At 38.5% G+C, this 20891-nt stretch overlaps 1 protein-coding gene across 1 annotated transcript in view; it reads left to right on the forward strand.

The window, feature by feature from the left end:
* The window catches only part of PRKD3 (protein kinase D3), a 138073-nt gene extending 120616 nt beyond the window's left edge, over positions 1-17457 (forward strand). Inside the window, exons 13-18 of the mRNA XM_006882391.1 lie at positions 3988-4094; positions 8230-8391; positions 8622-8720; positions 12968-13235; positions 14914-14999; positions 17284-17457. Of these exons, the coding sequence (XP_006882453.1) occupies positions 3988-4094; positions 8230-8391; positions 8622-8720; positions 12968-13235; positions 14914-14999; positions 17284-17457 (896 nt within the window). The remainder of the gene's footprint in view (positions 1-3987; positions 4095-8229; positions 8392-8621; positions 8721-12967; positions 13236-14913; positions 15000-17283) is intronic.
* Positions 17458-20891: the final 3434 nt, after the last annotated feature.

The following is a 20891-nucleotide window of genomic DNA, read 5'->3' on the forward strand; positions in this document are numbered from 1 at the left end:
ACATAAAAATACTAGATAAGCTTTGATACCAGATACAGAGGAAATTCTAAATCCTATCATTCTTGTTATAACTGCTGTATTGGTCTTCTGGTTAGCTTTTTTTTTTCTTTTTTCTTTTTTCTGGTTAGCTTTTATGCTTCCAATATGGCTCTCTTTCATTCCACTCTTAAAGTTGAAAAAACAAAAAACCTCACCTCTGATTATTGTCCTCTCACTCAGTACCCTTTCTCCTGCTCTACTTTCTGCCTTCCAGCCTTATTTATTATATTTCCACATACCTTTACTTCTGTTCCTTTTTTTTACTGAACACACATTAATCCTTTAAGGCACTGTTTTAGATGCTATGGCCAAAGCAGTGAAAATGACCTGCATTTTCGGTACACCTATTCCATTCACACTTACCTGATATTTACAACAATGGTTTAAAAAAATCTATCCACATTGCACCCTAGCAACAATAGCACAGTTTTAATAGGCCAGCAAACAACAAATGCTGGGAAGGTTGTGGAGCAATCAGAACTCTTACTCACTGCTGGCTGGAATGTAAAATGTTACAGCCACTATGGAAGCGGTCTGGTGTTTTCTCAAAAAGTTGGAAATAGAAATACCATTTGAGCCAGCAATTCCACTACTGGGGGAGTTGGGAGTGGGAGGGTTGTTATGTGCCATTCAGTTGCCTGCAGCTCATAGTGACCCTATGTACAACAGCTCTGAAGCCTACCCTGTCCTGAACCAGTCTCACTGACTCTGACACACCTACCCCCTTTGCCACAGTTACTATATCAATCCATCTTATCTGGAATCTTCCTCTCCTGCTCTATCCCTGTACCCTTCCGAGCATGATGCCCTTTTCCAAGGACAGGTCCCACCTGACCATGTGCCCAAAATATGTGAGATGGAGCTTCAGTATCCTAGTTTCTATATACCCTAAAAAAATGACTCAGACGTATGCACATCCATGTTTAGTGCTTCATTATTCACAACAGCAAAGAGATGGAAGCAACCCAAGTGCCCATCAACAAACAAATAAATAGAAAAACTATGGTACATTCAAACACTGGCATATTACACAGCATTGAAAAACAGAGAACTTGTAAAACATTACACAATGGGGAAACCTAGAGGACATTATGCTGAGTGAAATATCTAAGTCACAGAAGGACAAATACTGCATAGCATCACTATTAATAAAATATGATGGGGGAAGAATTGGAAGAGTGGAGAGATAGGAACACTGCATTTGAGCAGATGAAGGGGAAACTGTAAAAGAATATATGATTAGGTAGTATAAGCATGACAGTAATCTGGAACAGGGGTGCAGTGTGGGTAGGGATGGAGGAGGGGAAAGAAACTGCAACAATGAAAAAAATTAAAACTTTGTTTAAAAGAATGAGAAAGATGGGACAAATTATGTATACTGCATTGAAACAGATGAGAGAGAGAACTGTTTAAAAGGTATATATGATTAGGTATTATTGTCATGACAGGAGTCCAGAACGAAGGCTATATAGTGGAGTGGACTTGGAGGGAGGGATTATATAACAATGAAAGAATTTTCCTTTTCCTTTTCAAACAGAAGAGTGAATTGGGAGCGGGGGAGGCCTGGCATGGGCAGGGAGAAAAGTGAAACAAAAAACGAATGGAAATCCAAAATCTCTGTAAATTTTCATTAAAATTAATAATAAAAAGAAAAATATATCCAACTGTTTGGCACATTAATGGCTTGTGTCTGGCAGTAATCAGCATCAAAGTGTAAGGAGGGTATCAAAGTGAGGAGAGGAAAGCTAGCTGATGGTTAAGCTCCTGTGTCAGCTTGGCTGGGCCATGAGTCTCAGTTATGCAAGGACGTAATCCATTCTGTGTCTGATATGGTAATCTTCCATTTTTGCATTATGCCCTAGTCTCCTGTATATGATTTCATATTCTCTGAGTAACTATTTATTAGAAAATACCTCACACCTGTCTTAAGTGGACTGGTCATAAAAGTCTTTGACTACTTGGAAAGACTAGAGACAAACATGCAAATTTGGTAAGATCCCAGAGTACCCCGAACAGTTCTCTGCCTCCTTGATGGAAAAAGGCATAACCCATTGCTGTGTGGTCAGAACCAACTTCTAACTGCACCTCCATTGCGGTTTTGAGGCCGTAGACCCCACAGCAGAGCAGTGCAACTTTGGGTTAGGAGCGCAGCCCTTCACAGACTGTACCACCAGAGCTCCCACCTCAGTCAATGAAGTCCAGTATTCTTTTTTTTAAATTGTGATTTTTAACGAAAGTTTACAGAAAAATTTGCTTTCATTTACTCATTCATTGTTGCACATTTCCCCCCACCTTCTGCTCCCTTCTCTACTTTGTAATGCACTTCTTGTTCCAGATTGTTAATTGTCATAATGTCTCATTGTACATTCTTTCAGAAAATTCTTCCCTTCATCTCTTCCAGTGCAGGCATTATCCACTCTTCCTCTTCTCTCCTAACCCCCATGTCAGTCCTATATTTTAACAGTGTCTTATGCTGTCTTCTTTTTTTTTTTAATTTTTTTATGCTGTCTTCTTAAAATGGGCACATTTGCAAACTATAAATGTTATAAATGCATGTAAAATCAACACATTGTCTGAATGACTGCTATATGCCAAATACAGCTAGGAGCTAGAAAAGCAAAACCCTTACTTCCCTTAGTCTATGCTTCTGGTTTAAGTGTTGTTGTTGTTGTTGTTGTTGTTGTTGTTGTTGTTGTTGTTGTTAAGTGCCATCAAGAAGTAGGCAACTCATAGCGACCTTATGAATGAAAGTCCTCAACACTTGCATGACTTTCATCTTTTCTCCAGGTTCATAGAGTTTCCGGAGGCAAGCTATTTACGGAAGTGGATGCCACTCCTACTTCCAAGCTTGTTTTATCTGGCTCAGGTGGCAAACAATAATATAAACTTTCAAGTATTTAGGATAGAAGTATGTATGCTGTGTGACAGGGGCACCAAGGAGGAAGTTATTTGATGATTTGGTAAGGACGAGGATACAAAAATCTTCTTAAAGGAAACTCTTTCATTAAGCCTTGAAGCTTGAACACAAGTTCGGTCGACACAAAAGTGAAGGTGTGGGGAAATGTGACAAATAGGACTGGAAGACAGAAAGCTAACAGAGAGAAGCACTTTGATGGTTTAGAGGCACAAGGATGAATCGTAGCCACCTTGCATTATCACATAAGGAGATAGACCATGAGCAAAAGTCAGTGGTGAGCAACTTAAGGCTAGATGCGGTAGTAGTAAACAGAAGTGAGGTTTGTCTTCTATTTTTTTTTTATAAGATTCACTCTAAGGGTGAATCTGAAACAATGTCTAGTGTACAATAAGTGCAAGATAACTCGTTTGAGAGAATGAGGGAATGGCTATTTGTTGCAAGCTTCTGCCTTTATTGATTCTGAAATAGAAGGACCAAGAAAGAAGATGAGGAGATATTATGTGACTAAGTCACTCAATTGTGATTTACCAAACCTAGAATGAAAGTAGTACAAAGTTCTTGCCTTCACAGGACCACTAAGACTAGGTCAAGATGATGATGATGTTGTTGTTGTTGTTGTTACGTGCCGTCAAGTCACCTGTGACTCATAGCGACCCTCTGTACAGCAGCTCGGAAGCCTGCCCTGTCCTGAGTCAGTCTTACTGATTCCAGTACTGTAGGTCAAGATAGTTAACTCTTTTTTAGTTAACAAGGTAGGTTATTTTCAGCAAACATATTCATTGACGTTCCTGGCCCTTTGACTTAATAAAACAGCCTTCATTAAAGTAGATAAGATGGAGGGGATATGCGTTGTCTTTCACTTAAGGTGAATGAAATGTTAAATGAAAGTATGCCAAAAGAATAAAAATGGTTCAGAAGAAGGCAACATCACTGAATGCAAATAAATTACATGCTATGGACAATTTCCTGGTAAAGATATTGGTATTTATTGAGCTGTGAACTTGCTATTCCTTCCTTTTTTCTTTTACTAGGAAAACACAGAAAGACTGGAAGGGATGTGGCTATTAAAGTAATTGATAAAATGAGATTTCCAACAAAACAAGAAAGTCAACTCCGTAATGAAGTGGCTATTTTACAGGTAAAAAAATACTGCTTTTAATGTTTTATTACACATTTTTAATGCACATTTATTTAATGTGTTCAGAAGAATAAAATTTGTTTTCATCTTATAACTTTTTATCTCAATACCAGGCATCTGAATGAATTTCTTTTAACTTGAAAAAGGTCAATATTACCTTAAATACAAACCATCACATTTTCGTAATTAATCTCTTAAAATAAGAAAAGAAACAGTATAGGATGAAGACAGAAACTTAATTCTAAAACTTAATTCTAAATCTCTGAGTGCAGAAGCTTTAATACATTGGTACTTCTGCCATATTTCATTGGGAAGTCATTGATAGCGTCATCTCAATTCCCACTGCTGCTATACTGGATTTGTTGTTGTTGTTGTTGTTATGTGCCATCGAGTCGCTTGTGACTCATAGCAACCCTAAACGCCGTTCTGTCCTGTGCCAACCTCGCTGTCTCAAACACAATCATTCCCACCATTCCACTCACAGAATCGATCCATCTCATCGAGGGTCTTCCTCTCCTGCGCCGTCCCTCCACTCTCCCACACATGATGTCCCTCTCTAAGAACCAGTCCCTCCTTGCAACATGCCCAAAGTATGTCAGACGAAGCTTCAGTATCCTGGACTCCAAGGAGCATTCTAGCTTCACCCTCTCCAGGACAAACCTGTTTGTTCTCCTAGTAGTCCATGGTATATTCAACACTCTTCACCAGCACCACAGCTCAAAGGCATTAATTTTCCTTCTATCATCCTTATTTACTGTCCAACTGTCTGATGCATATCATGTAATTGCAAAGACTGTAGCCTGGATCAGGCACACATTAGTCTCCAGCCTGACGTCATTGCTCTTCAGTACTCTTGAGAGGTCCCTGACAGCTGACTTTCCCAATGCAATTCCTCTCTTGATTTCCTGGCTGCTGCTACCAAGAGTGTTGACTGTGGAACCAAGCAAATTAAAATTGTTAACTATACTGGATAGATAGATACATTTTGAAAATAATCTTGGCACTGACCTAAATCCCATGAAATGACAAAGTATTATGTATTTTTATTTTCATTGAACATTTTCACCTTTTTTGAGCGTTACTGAGAAAAGTAAAATTTACCTTGATCTTTGGATCATTTTCCTAATATCCAGTAAATTAAATTATTACGTGTGCATGTCTTTTAATTCGTTGCGTAGCTTTTACCTTACTGATCAGTACTAGTAATGTTTCACAGTGGGTGCTCTGGTAGTAAAGTCCACAGCAAGTTTCACTCCTAACCCAAAGGCTACACCACCTTGGTACCTGTATTAAAGGGAAAACTTAATCATGTTGATTATCAGAAATTTTAAAGAGACTCTTCTGGTTTCAGCATGGTGACATAAATGCACCATTTTCCCCAGCTTTAAACTACTCAAATGCTGCAAGAAAGTGATACACAGGAAAGCACTCACTAGTGTTAATTAAAAAAGAAGCAAAGTAAACCAGTAACCCATAAAATAGGCCAAATTTTTTTAAAAGGAGTGACGATGGAGCAGAGGTATAAGGATGCATGCAGGAAGGGGCACCACAGTATAAATAGCCGAGCGTGTGTCAGTGCTACAGCAGAACACCTTGCCTGGGCTCCTACACAGTACAAAAGACAGCCAGAGGGGTCATGTCCTGACAAGATTTCATTCAGAAGAAAATACCCTAAAGAAATGAAGGATATTTTAACAGTGGTAGAATGTAAATTACAGTACACCAAATAACAGCCTCAAATTTATAAAGGATCCAGGGACAACTTACTGTGTCAGAAATGATGAGGGTGGCACAGGATAGGACAGGAGGGTCCAGGTCTGTTATTTGAGTAGGAGCCATTCTCAACTCAAAGGCACCTAACAGCTACCACACAGAAGATAGGAGATCTGGTGGCAGTTTGAATCTACAGGATTCCTTTTCTGCAGGAAAAGGAAGGGAAGCCTCCTCTCATTTTTTTTACAGCCTTTGAAAACTTTCTGAGGGTTGGCTATAAGTCAGTTCCAACTCAACAGCACTTAACACCACCACAATTAACAGCGTCAAATTTATTAAGGAAAACTATAGAAGAAGACAGGGAGATCTGGTGGCTTTAGGGGATAAGGAATGACACTGCCAATCCAAAGACAGACAGTTCAAATCCACCAGGTGCTCTGATGAAGAAAGATGAGACGTCTTCTCCTGTGCAGTTTACAGCCTCAGAAAAACCACTGAATAGTCAGCAATGATCGGGTTCTGACTTGAAAGCAGTGAGAATGAGGGAGTAGTGGTTGAAGATAGCACCTTAAGAAGTTAGAGACTTGCAACAATGAATGAATATTTTTTAAATAAAATGAACTGAGGGAGGAGGCTGAAAGGGGAAGGAGGACAGTGTGCACAAATGAACGAACATCTTTTCTGTTAACTTTTTCATTAAAATCACAATCAAAAATATTTTTAAAAGACTAAATAAAGCCACGAAAGCAGAAGATTAATAAAAGAATTTACAGAAATTACAACTAATTATCTAAAAGTGAATTCTTAGGGGAGTTAATAAAATGAATCATTATTAGAATAGACTCACCGGATCATATCTAAGGCTCTAAGTCACCACCAGGCCACGCCATAAAGAGTTCCCCTTACATTGATTAGTAAGCATTTCTTTTACATTTTTGCTCTCTGGTGGCAGAGTCTGTAAGGAATTGTAATGCTAACTCAAAGGCAACACCAGCTGGGTGGTTCAAATTCGCAAGCGGCTCCTCAGGAGAAAGATAGGCAGTCCTCTTGAACAATTTATAGCCTTGGAAAACCAATGGAGTGATCAGCCATCAGTTGGCTTCAACTTGACAACAGTGAGTTTGAGGGCTGCTTTTCTTTGCATTCATTCATTTTCTTTCCTTTATTGAAAATACCTACTATTACTCCAACATTGAATTACCAAGTTACAACGTCTCGTGGAATTTATTAGTAGGCTCCAATTTAATTATAGCATAATAAGTATTGCTGTTCATGGACAGTGTGATAGAAACTACTGTAGTAGTTCAAAGGAGAGATGACAGGGTATAAAATTCAGCTAAAGGATTTTTGGGTTTTAAAAATAATTTTAGAGATGAGACTCATTGGCAAAAATTAATTCTACATAATTAGTTCCCATATTAATGAAAAAGCATAAAAATATTTTAATTTAAAATATTCTTACCACTTGGACCAATAGAATATATTTAGGGTTGAACAGGGATAAAAAAAGAAAATGATTGAATAGGGAAAATGAGGGTTTTAGAATTCAGGCAAAAGGATTTTATATCCAAAAATAAAAATCCATTGAAAAGGTTTTTAGTAAGATTGACAAGTCATATTTGTCTTTGAGGAAGGTTTTTCTACCAGTAGAACAAAGGCAGAGTGCTTTTTTTAAAGTAAAAAGACGATGACATTTATCTTGGTATAGCCACAAGACTAGCCTTCCCAAAGTCACTGTAGCATGTTGGGCTGCTAACCCAAAGGTCTTTGGTTCTAACCCACTAGCTGCTCTGCAAAAGAAAGATGAGGCAGTATACTCTTGTTAAGCTTTATAACAATGAGTCACCAAAAACTGCAGTGGGGTTTTGGGTTATATCCTGCTCGCTCGCTCTCCATAGCCTGTAGGATTATAATCTACAAAATACACCACCAGAAATCCCTTTAACTTGCTAGTGCTCAGGAAACATAGAATGCAATGGAGTTAGGAAGATTCTGACTCTAAAAGAACATTAAGCAAAGGCCTTACAAATTCGTTTTGAATAAACAAAGTTCTTATAAATTTGGTTTAAATTTGATTTGCCAGTCAGCGCCTATTTAAGCTAATCATTTGCATAAAATTAAAGCTATGTCCAAAGATAAAAGAGATGAAAAACACAGTGCTGGAAAGGGGACACTTTCAAATTGGGAAGACATTCTTTTGGTGCATTCATTCCCCTGTTCTACAACTTGAAAATATTGTAATCTGTGAGCTTTTTTATTGATTAACTTTTTTGTATGTTTTAAGGTATTCTATGCAGTATGTTTCTATGTGATGTGTTTCCTATATATATAAACTATCATTTATAACAGTGTTAGATATTTGCATAGTAAAAAAGTTTCTCTCCTTGAGTTGATGATATGACTATCCTGTAACTGTTTTTAGAATTTGCACCATCCTGGGATTGTCAACCTGGAATGTATGTTTGAAACCCCTGAGCGGGTCTTTGTAGTAATGGAAAAGCTGCATGGAGATATGTTAGAAATGATTCTGTCCAGTGAGAAAAGTCGTCTTCCAGAACGAATTACTAAATTCATGGTCACTCAGGTATCTCAACTCTTTTTGGAAACTACAAAATAAGAATTAGAAGAATGAAAAGGTAGAACTTTTACATACTGCCATTTGTTGGGAGTCATTAACCTTAAAGAACAAAACACTTTTAGTTAAATCTTGATGAAATGCAGTGAACTATCCCAATTTTTACTCTACTCAAAAATCAAGTTTGGGGTTAGAAACTGTTCATTCAAGTGCTGAAAAATCTTTTTCTTTAATAATAGATACTTGTGGCCTTGAGGAATCTACATTTTAAAAATATTGTGCACTGTGATCTGAAGCCAGAAAATGTGCTGCTTGCGTCAGCGGAACCATTTCCTCAGGTGAGATAACTGCTTTTTGAAGAATCAGCTCAAGTACCTAATAACATTTCTGAAGAAGCCACATAATGAAAAGCGTTGTGCTAATAAGGACTGCATGCTTCCCATTCACAGCGTCTTACAGAGTTTTCAGCCTCAAAGAGTTCCCGTAGTCCTACCCTCATTTTCCACCGCAGTGGCTTATTGCCAGTTAGCATTAGTACTCTCAATAATTTGAATTCTTACTACGAATTATATTTATTTTCATTAAGATGTTTTTAGATTGAATGTGATCTCCAGTAATAATTTATGCATATAGACTTTGTCACTTCTCCCATGGCTTGAGGATGAAAGTGGAGGGAATAGCAATCTTGCTTTTTGCTGGGTGGTCAAGATGAATTCCTTAACACTGAGGGCTTCCCCTGAGATGGGAGACATTAGCTTCTTTTCATTAGAGCTCTGTATTTCACACATTTTTAACAAAGTTTGCGTAAGAAATCTGCTGCTTCCTATCACTGCCAGTACTCATACAATGTATTATACGGGGGGGGGGGGGGGGGGGGGGGGGAGCAGGGGCTGGCAAAAGGGGATGCATCCTACTTAATTGGGATGAGGAGTCCTATTTGGGTAATTTTTTAAGAAACTGTTGATCTGAGCTATTAATTGATTTCAAAACCTACTAAATTGATCCTGACCCCATGTTTGAAACAACTGTCCTAAGCAGTGTGTGTGTGATGCTACTTGACCTACAGTTGTTTTTCATGATTGCCACTGATGAATCCTCAAATTAATAAGAAAATGTGCTTCCAAACTATTGTTTATACAATTAAAACCTGTGTAGTTACATAAATAGCTAGAATAAGGACAACAGATCATTCTTGTATATAAAACAAGTTACCTGCCAAAGAACAAGTTCTATAAAAAATATGAAACTAAATTTTTATTTTAAAATAGTAATATTTTTCCTTTTTTAAAATAATAACTGAGTAGTTGAAAGGGAGCTCCGTGGCCTGGTATATGGGGAGTTGCACTGCCAACTCAGAGATGTAGGTGTCAATCTACCAGTGGATCCACAGGAGGAAGATGGACCATCTCCTGTGCAATGTACAGTCTCTAAAAACCCACCGGAGAGTCGGCTGAGTCGGCTCCGACTCAACTGCAGTGAGGCCAGTTCTTCCGTTTATTTCAAAGTGATTCCGTATCATTATAAGATCAAAGAGAATTCACTAAGAGTTGGAGTGCTGGTTTAAAGAAATACTTCCATATATTATCTCATTTGCTCTTTAAAGTAGTGTTGACAGAGGACGTGCTCTACGCTTCTGAAATTCAGACTCCAGCTTCCTGACTTCCACAGCAGTGGGCCACATTGTGCCCTTTAAGGACAAAAAGGAAAGAGGTCAATTACTTGACTCCCTTTTTTGATCAAGTGCTAGCCATGGCCATGCTTCTTTATTCAGTTGCCAAATTATCTCATTTTTGCTTTATCAGGATGTTAACTGACATATCTGGCATTCAATACACAGAAAACTTTTTTTGCAATTATTATGGTCAGTTCTACCCTTCAAAGACCGTAATATAGAAATAGACAAATTCAGTAAGGACAGAGCAAGTATCACTGATAAAAACATGTGTCTTCCCCAAAACAGTAAGCTTCCTTAAATACACCTTTACTTTTGTTCTTCAGCCATTGTACTGTTTTCTATAACTCCTTTCTCAGTTTATCTTAATTCTTTCACTGTAGACATTTTGTCAATCGGACATTTCCTTTGGAAAATACTTATTAACATGTGCTAGTTATGCATAGATGTAGTCATTAACCTCCAAAATCTGAAGCTCTTCCAGGAGATGTGTATTAGAAGTACATGGAACTCTTCCAAGCTCATTACACTATCAGAACCCTTACCCCGAGAAGAGGCAGTGACTGGTCACGTTCATACAGAACTTTTTTATCAAATTGAAGCCTGTACCTAGTCATAATTTGGTACCTGTTGTTGTTTTGGGCCATCAAGTCAAAAGCAACTCATAGCTGACCCTCCAGCAGGTTTTCAGAGGCAGTAAGTGTCCAATATTTATCTTTCATAATATCCTTATTATTTATGTACAGATTATTAATTATCCTTAGCACAACTAAGTTTGCTGATTGATAGGTGTCCTTGATAAGAGAATTTACTAGTTAGCTAACAAAAGGGCTGGGGTACACTGCGGAGTCAGAACCAACCCATAGCTGACCCTCTGGTGGGTTTTCAGACTAATAAATTACACAGGAGATTGCCCATCTTCCACCTGCAGCTGCTGGTAGGTTCAAAGTACATACCGTTGGGTTGGCAGCACAGTTCCTTACCACTATGCCACCAGAATTCTCCTAAGTTTTTAAATACTATAAATATTTGAGGAGCTCTGGTGGCCTAAGGGTAAAAAGCTGTGCTGCAATCCCAGTAGCACACTGTTCAAATCCACCATTTTCTCTGCAGAAGAAGGATGGGCCGTCTCCTCTCATTCTGTTTACTGCCTCTGAAAACACACTAAAGAGATGGCTTTGGGTCGATTCTGACTCAGTGGCACACATCAACAGCATAATATGTTTTATCCAACAAACGTTAAGTTCCCTAAGTGACCAGGTACTGTGAAGCCACTGAGGATTCAAAAATGAAACACTGCATTCCTGCTCAACAACAATAGAATTATGATCTCCTTTTCAGCCAAATTATGAGACAAGGGAGGGAAAAGTTGGCAAAAAATAAACTTTGACCACTTATAATACGAGTCTGATATTTAGCATTCTGGAAGCCAGAATTCAAAGAGTTTCTTCAAAATGAGCACTAGGAAAGATGTTCATAGTATTAGTGATAGAAGACAGGGTTCTAAATATGCATCCTTTTGATTTTGAGAATGCCGTAATGGTTACCCATCATAGATAGTGTTTGGTGGAGCTCCTAGATTGATTCAGGTTTGGAAGCAGGAGTGGCATCTACTTCCTAAACACATACCTCTGGAAACACTATGAACACAGAGAAATGATGATAGTTATAGAACAGGGCTCAGGTCTTTTGTTCATAGGGTTGCTATGAATCCCACTCTACTCAACAACACTTAACAACAACCACCTTTTGAGAAAGAGGTATTTTACTTATCCACCATCATTTGATCCTGATGGATTGAAGGAAGGCTCATCAATAGCCTGCGTTATGCAGATGACACAGACTTGGTTGCTGAAAGTGAGGATGACTTGAATCACTTGTTGGAGAAGATCAAAGAAGCCTTCAATATGTATTGCATCTCAATGTTAAAAAAGCAAAAATTCCTACCACAGAACCTATAAGTAGCATCATTACAGGTGGAGAAAATATTGCAACTGTCAACAAATTCATCTTACTTGGATCCACCACAGTCAACACCTTTGATACCAGCAGTCTGGAAATCAGATGTATTGCATTGGGAAAATCTACACTTAGGGACCTTGCCAAGTTATTGAGGAGCAGTGATGTCAGTTTGAGGACTAAGGTGCATCTGATTCAGGCAATGGTCTTTCCGATCATTTGCTATGCCTTTGAGAGCTAGACAGTGAATAAGGATGACAGAAGAATTGATGCCTTTGAGCTATGGTGTTGGAGAAGAGTACTGAGCATCCCATGGACTGCCAAAAGAACAAACGAGTATATCTTGGAGAAGGTACAATCAGAGTGCTCTTTGAAGCCAACAATGATAAAGCTTCGTCTCACATATTTGGGCATGTTGCTAGGAAGGTGTCTTCTTGGGGAGGAACACGATGCTCAGAAAGGTAGAGGGTCAGCAAAGGAGGGGAAGACCCTCAACCAGGTGGATTGACACTGTGACTACTGCAGTGGGCTCTAATGTTTCAGGAAGATTGAGGCTGACACAGGATAGGATAGAGTTCAGATCTGTTGTCCATAGGGTCGCTTTGAGGCATACATACTCAGTATCACAGCATCTAGCAACAGCAACAATAACCATCATTTGGCATTTAGAAATCAGTATGTGGTTAGTGGTGGTGGTGGTTGTGTACTAACAAGTCTGAACCAACCAATGACCCTTCAATGAGTTTTTAGAGGCAGTTAATAGAACTGGAAGAAATTGCCCATTCTTCTCTCATGGAGCAGCTCGTGGATCCGAACCATGTGCCTTTGGGATTACAGTGCAGTTTTTTTATCACTAGGCTACCAGCGATTCCTATCTGGTAAATTTATTGAAATGATCTTGAAATTAAAATTTTGTATACATAAGTTAATGTAATCAGATCCTCTGATTTCTAGGTGAAGCTGTGTGACTTTGGTTTTGCCCGAATCATTGGTGAGAAGTCCTTCCGGAGATCTGTGGTGGGAACTCCTGCCTACTTAGCACCTGAAGTTCTCAGAAGCAAAGGCTACAACCGTTCCCTGGACATGTGGTCAGTGGGCGTCATTGTGTACGTGAGCCTCAGTGGCACATTTCCTTTTAATGAAGATGAAGATATAAATGACCAAATCCAAAATGCTGCCTTTATGTACCCACCAAATCCATGGAGAGAAATTTCTGGTGAAGGTAAAAAGAAAAAAAAAGTATGTTTTGGCTTTGTGCCCTGTAGTCTTTCTACTTCCAGATCCGTATTCTCTTCTATCTTTTTAAATATCTCCCAGTTTAATTAGTTGTTGGTAGTGGGGGGGTTTTTTTGTTGTTGTTTTTTTAAAAGCTCTCACATTCTTTTCTCTATCTTAAGACCTGCCAGCTAGCAATTTTCCAAACCCAAATAGCTACTCTTTAAACTCCTGAATTATCTTTTCACCCATTCTGTTAGCCTCTTCTCTGGTCCTTCCCAGTGCCTGCTGAAAAATCTGTCTTCACTACTGATGGCTGATTATGCCCCAAAATATTTTTCTCTTTAAGCACATTAAGGAGAACTAGGGTACAGCAAGCTGCACTGCTCGCCCACTCGCCCACAGGCTGTGCATCTCCAGCAGTTCAAATCCAGCAGCCGCTCCACAGGAGAATGATGGGCCTTCTCCATTGGCATTTATCGCACCTATGTGGAGAACCTGCTGGAGATCCGCTGTGAGTGGGAGCTGACCGCACAGCAGTGCCGTTGCGTTTCAGACCATTTTGCAGCTATTTATTGGTCTCATGACTGCCTGAGTTTATCGTCTAGCCACGTTGCCTCCCACTCCCTAACACAAACCTAGTCTTGTACTCTCTGAACCATTCTCTGAATTTTGATTAGGCCTCTCCTGTCTGCAGTCTTTCTAAGACACCTTAACTTGTAGCTCATCTTCTTAGTCTTCCTTGCCTGTTCTTTCTCTAAACAGTGTAATCTATCTGTGCCAATTAGTTAGACATTGTTTTCTTAAGTACTTGATTTGATGGTGGTTATTTTTCACAATTTTTTTTCTTACCTTCACAACTACATCATAAGTTCCTAACATGAGAACCTACACCTCAAGTTCTTTATCCCAAGAATCAAGGTTTTATATTCAGCAGACACTGTCTAGTTAGTTTCTGAAAGTTCTAAATCTTTTTATTCAGCCCAATCCTGAGAAGGATCTAGGTCTTAGAAAAGGTTTCACTATTTAATTTTACATAAAGTTACATAGTCAATAGAGTTACATGGTGGGTGACCTTAACTTTGCAGATGATTCATTTCTCCAAATAACTGCAGCAAAATGTATGCTGATGTCTTCACATAGAAGACCCCAGAATCTTTCACTGAGACCCCACCTCAGCGGAACCACACTGCTAGAGTCAGGCAGGGACTGTGACTGGGCATGGGCATGGGGTGTCAGCCTGAAATTAGTGTCTGTTTTATTCATTTTAAAATAATAACAGTAATTATTTTATTTAGCACCTGTGGCTAAACATTGTTGAGAGACCTTTCTTGTATGTAATAAACTGATTTACCCCTCATAGCCACCTCCCGTTACAGGTGAAGATGCTGAAGCATGGAGTAGTTTGATAACTAACCTAGTAAGTGGCAGAACCAGAACTCATCTCAGGTGGGCTGGCCTCAGGGCCCATGCTTCTAGCCTGTGCTCCGTCCTGCCTCCTGACACGGTGAAGGCTTGGCAGGCACACTGTGCGTTCACTTAGCATTTACGAATCACTGGGAGCTCAACTTGAAGGCCAGCAAAATTCCGATTTCTGGGGATTCATCAGCCTTCTAGGTAAAATGAGAGATTTGAAGAGCCCTGTCCACTCAAATTAATGAATTTAATTTTGTCTTTTCTCCTAGCAACTGATTTGATAAACAACCTACTTCAAGTGAAGATGAGAAAACGTTACAGTGTTGACAAATCTCTTAGTCATCCCTGGCTACAGGTAAAAAAAAATAATAAATGCACAACTCTTGGGTAAATCTCATTGGAGCAGTTGTGTGTTACTTGTCTTACCTCTGAGATCAATAGAGTTTACCTATTTCTTAGGATAACCAAAACAGTCTTTTGTGATTAGTGATTGCTAAGGTCGAGTTAAAAGAATCTAGAAGGAGTATAGAGAGTACCAAAAGAAATTGGCTGACACAGAAGAATTTCAAGAAACAACATATGATCAAAAGGCAGTAGTGATGAAAGAGGAAGTTCAGGCTGCTCTGAAGGACTTGGCAAAAAATAAAACCCCAGAAATTGATGGAATACTAATTGACTAATTGTATTTTAGCAACAGATGCTGCCCTGAATGTACTCACCAGGTTGTGCCAAGAAATCTGGAGGACAACTACTTGGCCAACTGATTGGAAGAGATCTATATTTATTCCCATTCCAAAAAAAAAGGTGACCCGACAAAGTGTGGAAATTATCAAACAATATAACATACTAGCAAAATCCTGCTGAAAATTATCCATAAACGATTGGAACAGTTTATTGACAGAGAACTATCAAAAATACTAGCTGGGTTTAGAGGAGGTCATGATTGCCGATGTCAGATGGATCTTGGCTGAAAGCAAAGAGTACCAGAGGAATGTCCTCCTCAGTTTCAGCGAGCAGGGTTGTGAGGCTGTGTCATCTACATAACGTAGGTTGTTGGTGAGTCTTCCTCCAATCTTGATCCACATTCCTCCTCATAAAGCCCTCCTTCCTGAATGATTTGTCTTCAGTATAGACTGTAGTCTTCAATATGGACTGAAGCTCAGGATCAAGAAGACACAGATTCTCAGCACTAGGCCAGTTGGCAGCAATATGGAGGAGATTGAGAGTGTTAACAATTACAGCTTGCTGGGCTCTACAGTCAGCACTCTTGGCACCAGCAGTCAGGAAATCAAAAGACAAATTGCATTGGGAAAATCTGCTGTCATGGATCTCTCCAGAGTGCTGAAGAGCAATGATGTCAGTCTAGATACAAAGGCACGCCTAATCCAGGCCATGGTCTTCTCAGTTACTTGCTATGCATCAAAGAGCTGGAGAGTGACTAAGGATGACAGAATCAATGTCTTTGAGTTGTGGTACTGGAGAAGAATCTTGAACACACCATGGACTGCCATGTGAAACCAGGTCTTTCCTTGGAGGCTAGGATTCTGAAGCTCTGTCTCACATATTTCAGGCACGTGGCCAGGAGAGACCAGTCCTTGGAGAAGGACATCATGCTCAGAAGGGTGGAGGGACAGCACAGGAGAGGAAGATCCCAGATGTGGATTGTTACAGTAACTGGAACAATGGGGGTTGGAGTGTTAGAATCAGCGAGACTGTCTCAGGACAAGGCATGCTTCCGTAGGGTCACTATGGATTGCAAACAACCTAAGAGCACATAACAGTAGTAGAGACTCTTGAGTCAGGACACCATTCACATGATATACTGATTAAAAATAAAACTCCCATGAACTGATAGTAATAATCTATAGTCTCCTAGGGTTTTATGTGTTCATTTCACCTAAGATGAATAACACATTTTACTTTTAAAATGTCTAGTCAAACTTAAAACCAAATCTGTTGTCATCACGTTGATTCCAGCTCCTAATAGCCATATAGAGCAGGCAGGCCTTGTTTGGAGACTGTAATCCGTGCTATGGCCGTTGGCCCAACTTTCATGGCTTGTGGCTTCAAACTGCCAGCTTAGCAGCTGAGAGCATAACCAGTACACCATTTGAGCCCCTGAAAATGCCCACCAGAAGATTGATTTTGCATTGATGTGCCCAGAAATACCATTATCAAAAGTTACCACATACATAGATTGAGAGAGCTCTCTAAATTTCCTGTAATAAAGAGAAAAGCTTTAGAACTAATCTGAAGTGAGTAAGGGATAGCATTAACTCCAAAATCAATACACACACAGATAGTCCCAGAAATTATTACACTATCCTCGTGATCAGTTCTTGCTTTTGAGGAAAAATGTGTAGCCAGCCCTTTAAGAAGAGAGAATAAAATGACTTGGTGAATATCATTAGTCACCTCAGGATCGTGAGGCAGTTTGTTTTTAATTTTATAAATTAGTACTTTCTTCATTAGAAACTTTGAAGTTGAAAAACATTGCTAATGAAAATATTCAAAATGAAATTAATTGTATAGCAGTATTTATGAGTAGGATTTTTGATTGATTAGAATGCTCAGCATAGATGAGATTGCAATATTTTATATTGCTTTTGTTGTTTAAAGCTACTCCATTTTTCTTTTAGGACTATCAGACTTGGCTTGACCTTCGAGAATTTGAGACTCGCATTGGGGAGCGTTACATTACACATGAGAGTGATGATGCTCGCTGGGAAATACACGCATACACACACAACCTGGAATACCCAAAGCACTTCATCATGGCTCCCAATCCAGATGATATGGAAGAAGATCCGTAATTGTCAGAGGACTAACCTCAATAAGGATGGATTTCATTTTATGAACCAACAAGGATGCAAAGACTCGAACTGTGATAGGGAATCAGTGACACCAATACTGTAGTTCACAGTGAATTGACAGAAGAGGGGGAAAGTCAATAACCATAATGAAATCAAGATAAAGCTTTTCATAAACTTTTATAACATAAGCAATAACTATTTTCCCTAATCCTTCACTTAGTACAATAGTCACTTAATTTATCTTCCTTTTCCTGTTCTTAATTTTAAAAAAGAAACAAACCCCAGTTTTGTGTATGAGAGTTGTAAGGTCGGTTACTATAAGGTTTACATTTAAGAGCCCGCTGAGAGGCTGCCAGTGTTATAAGGACTTTTATAAACCATTTGTTTTGTTTTGTAAACCAATTTATATAAATCATTTAACTAATTACAAAGGCATTTGAGGACGTTTTCTTATAAGATTAGAAAAGGGGAAGTGGGGCTGCTGCACATGTCCCTCAACAACCAGGGCTCCAAAAGAGTGATTCTTAACTCTTTGGAGTTCCAACCCTGAAATGTGCTCTACAAATAAAAATACCATTGTCACCTTTTGAGAATATATTGTAGCACCCTTTGAGAGATACTTTGGGATAACTGACATTACAAAATTAGGGTTTAGGGACTGCAAGTCTTAAAGTGGGGAGCTTAAGTGTGTCTTCCAGAGTTAACTTTGTTCATGTCCACTGACACCTCTAATGCCACAGCCGGACCCTAACACTCTTGAGAGTGCAGGTCTGAAATTTAATCAACACAATTACTGTCGGCTAATTTGAAAGAGACCAAGCACGTAGGAAAAAAATAGCATACAGGGTCAGTTAGTGCTATAAGAAAGAAGTATAAAATGCCCATTCTGTATTTCACTTTCTTGGGGCTATAGAGATATCTGCGGGCTGGGAGGCTGGGAGGCCAGAGCAGGCTTGTTTGTAAGGATGGGGCTGTACCATCAGAGTAAATGGAAGCCTGACATGAGCATTTTATTTTACATTGAGCTTGAAGCTTGCTAAAAAAAATTCTTTTTTCTACAATGAAATAATTTATGAAGCTAGAGCTTTTCTTAACTCTTTAAAACATCTGGGACCGTACATTTATAAAATCTACTGGGCTTTTTGTCATTCTTTAGTTACTATTGTAATCCTTTTTTAACTCCCAAGAAGTACAGTTTCAAGAATAAGATTTGGAGTGAAAATTCTGGACTGAACTCTTGGCTTCAATATTTAGACAAGTTGTCTGAGCCTTGTATTCTTGAATCTGTAAAATAAAAGTAATAATTTTTTGCTTCTATTTGCTTCATAGGCTTGTTGGGCAGCTCAGATAAGTATAAATGTATTCAGTAAGCTGAAAATCATGAAGGTATTAACTATTACAGCCCACCTAACTTGAGGTAGCAAAGGAAAGAGTGTTCCTGTGTGAACAAACTCAACTGGAGAGCCCTCCAGGCAGGATTAGTGAGTTTCCCCTTACCTAAACTAACACGGTCCTGGAGAAAACTGTCTTGGGAAGCTTGAGCAGTCCTGGGTTCTAAGCTCTAGACCCCTCACCACCACCATGAGGTAAGTACATTACAATCCCATCTTACAAATAAGGAAACTGGAGCAGAAGGAAATTAAGGAAAGCTCTCATAGTTTTTAAACTTTTTTAAAAATTGAGAATTATGATTTTAATACTATATTTAGGATAATCGCCCGCATTTTCATTCACAGTTAATAAAGGGATTTGACCTCTAGAAGCATGGCCATTGTCCAGGTTACACCTTTTAACCAGGATGCTCTACTGTTACACATCATTTCCCAGTAATTTGTTCTCATTAGGAGTTGCAGAAACAAAATTTCAGAAGAAATATTCTAAAACTACTTTGCCTGTGTGATAAAGGATGAGATCCCTAAAATCCCTCTGAAGTGAACCGTTCATATCAGTGTGTACAAAAAGAAGTGATGCTGGGCCACATGACTCCCTGCTGTCGTTTCACGGCATATGGTGAGAATGAACTGGAATGATGTGGGGAACTGAGCTTTACAAGCCATGAAATTGCACTCTTTATCACTTTTGTTACTGACTGCCTGGGTTTTCTAAAAAAAAAAAAAAGCCAAGCAAAAAGATATTGTAAAGTCACTGTCAGATAATTTAGATTGAGCAGTTACTCCAGATACTGTACAACCTTCATAACCGTTTTTTGTCTTGAAGTAATTTTTATTTGTATAAAAATATTTGTTTGCTAGAAACATCTGATATGTACAAAGTAGTGTATAATGACACTCTTCAGTACATTTTTATATTTTTGTTACATCCACTTTTTTGTAAATACTTTCAAAGAAGCTTGATAATAAAATGTATTTCTATATCACCATATACATTTCCATATGAAAACCAGACTCTCTCTAATAGAGGTATCCAAAGAAATTTTATTTGTTTGTGTTACTTATCCAGGCCTTGGAAATAGAACTATTTTGGAAATTATATTTGTAAATGGAACTAATGATATATTTAAGAACACATTCTTTTTTAATCTGCCTAAAATAAAAAAACTTTTTTAAAAAACAATGTATTGTGATTTTATACTATATTTAGGGTCATCACCTGAGGTTCATTTCTGGGATAAAAATTTATAATTACACTTTAAAAAAGAAATACCACTAAAAATTCAAATATTAGATTTAGAAAATACCAAGATGAATTTTCTACATTTTAAGAAATAAGGCCTTGTATAACTTAATTTTTCATTATAAAAATTAATACATATTTAGGGAGCTCCGGTGGCCTAGTGGCAAGAAGCTGCACTGCAATCCCAGAGGTACACGGTTCGAATCCACCAGATGCTCTGCTGGAGAAGGAGGGACAATCTCCTCCTGTACCAGTCAGATCTGATTTAATGGTACACACAAACAAAATAATTTAAAAAAAAAATTAATACATATTTACAGAGAAGCACAACTGTGACTTTAAAAATTTTCCAAGGGGAGGGGTGGGCAGGGAGAAAAGTGCAACAGTGAATGAATGGAAATCCAAAGTCTCTGTAAATTTTCACTTGAAATTAATAATAAAAATTTAAAAAAAAAAATCCCAACCAGTCTGAAAAAAATAAACAGAATATGAAAGTAAATTGATTATGGGTAGGGATGGCCCAACCAAGGCTGAGCAGCAGGTGAAAAAGGCTTTCCTTTTCATTTCATTAAGAGTAATATGCAGTAGTAGTCTAGCTCAGTTCTGTTAGCAAAAGCAGCACTAACAGCAACAGTCTGTCACTCCACCAAGGAAATTGCAAAAAAGCAAAGTATTTTTATTCTAAGACATATATGGCTAGTGTTCTTTACCTTTCATTTCCCTTACAAATGTATGTTGCTACTATAACAATTCTTCAGAAAAATCCGTTTCCAATATTAACACATGAACCAAAATAGGAG

The sequence above is a fragment of the Elephantulus edwardii genome, unplaced genomic scaffold, assembly GCF_000299155.1.
Source record: "Elephantulus edwardii isolate Elephantulus edwardi_28Jun2011 unplaced genomic scaffold, EleEdw1.0 scaffold00019, whole genome shotgun sequence".
Lineage (NCBI taxonomy): Eukaryota > Metazoa > Chordata > Mammalia > Macroscelidea > Macroscelididae > Elephantulus > Elephantulus edwardii.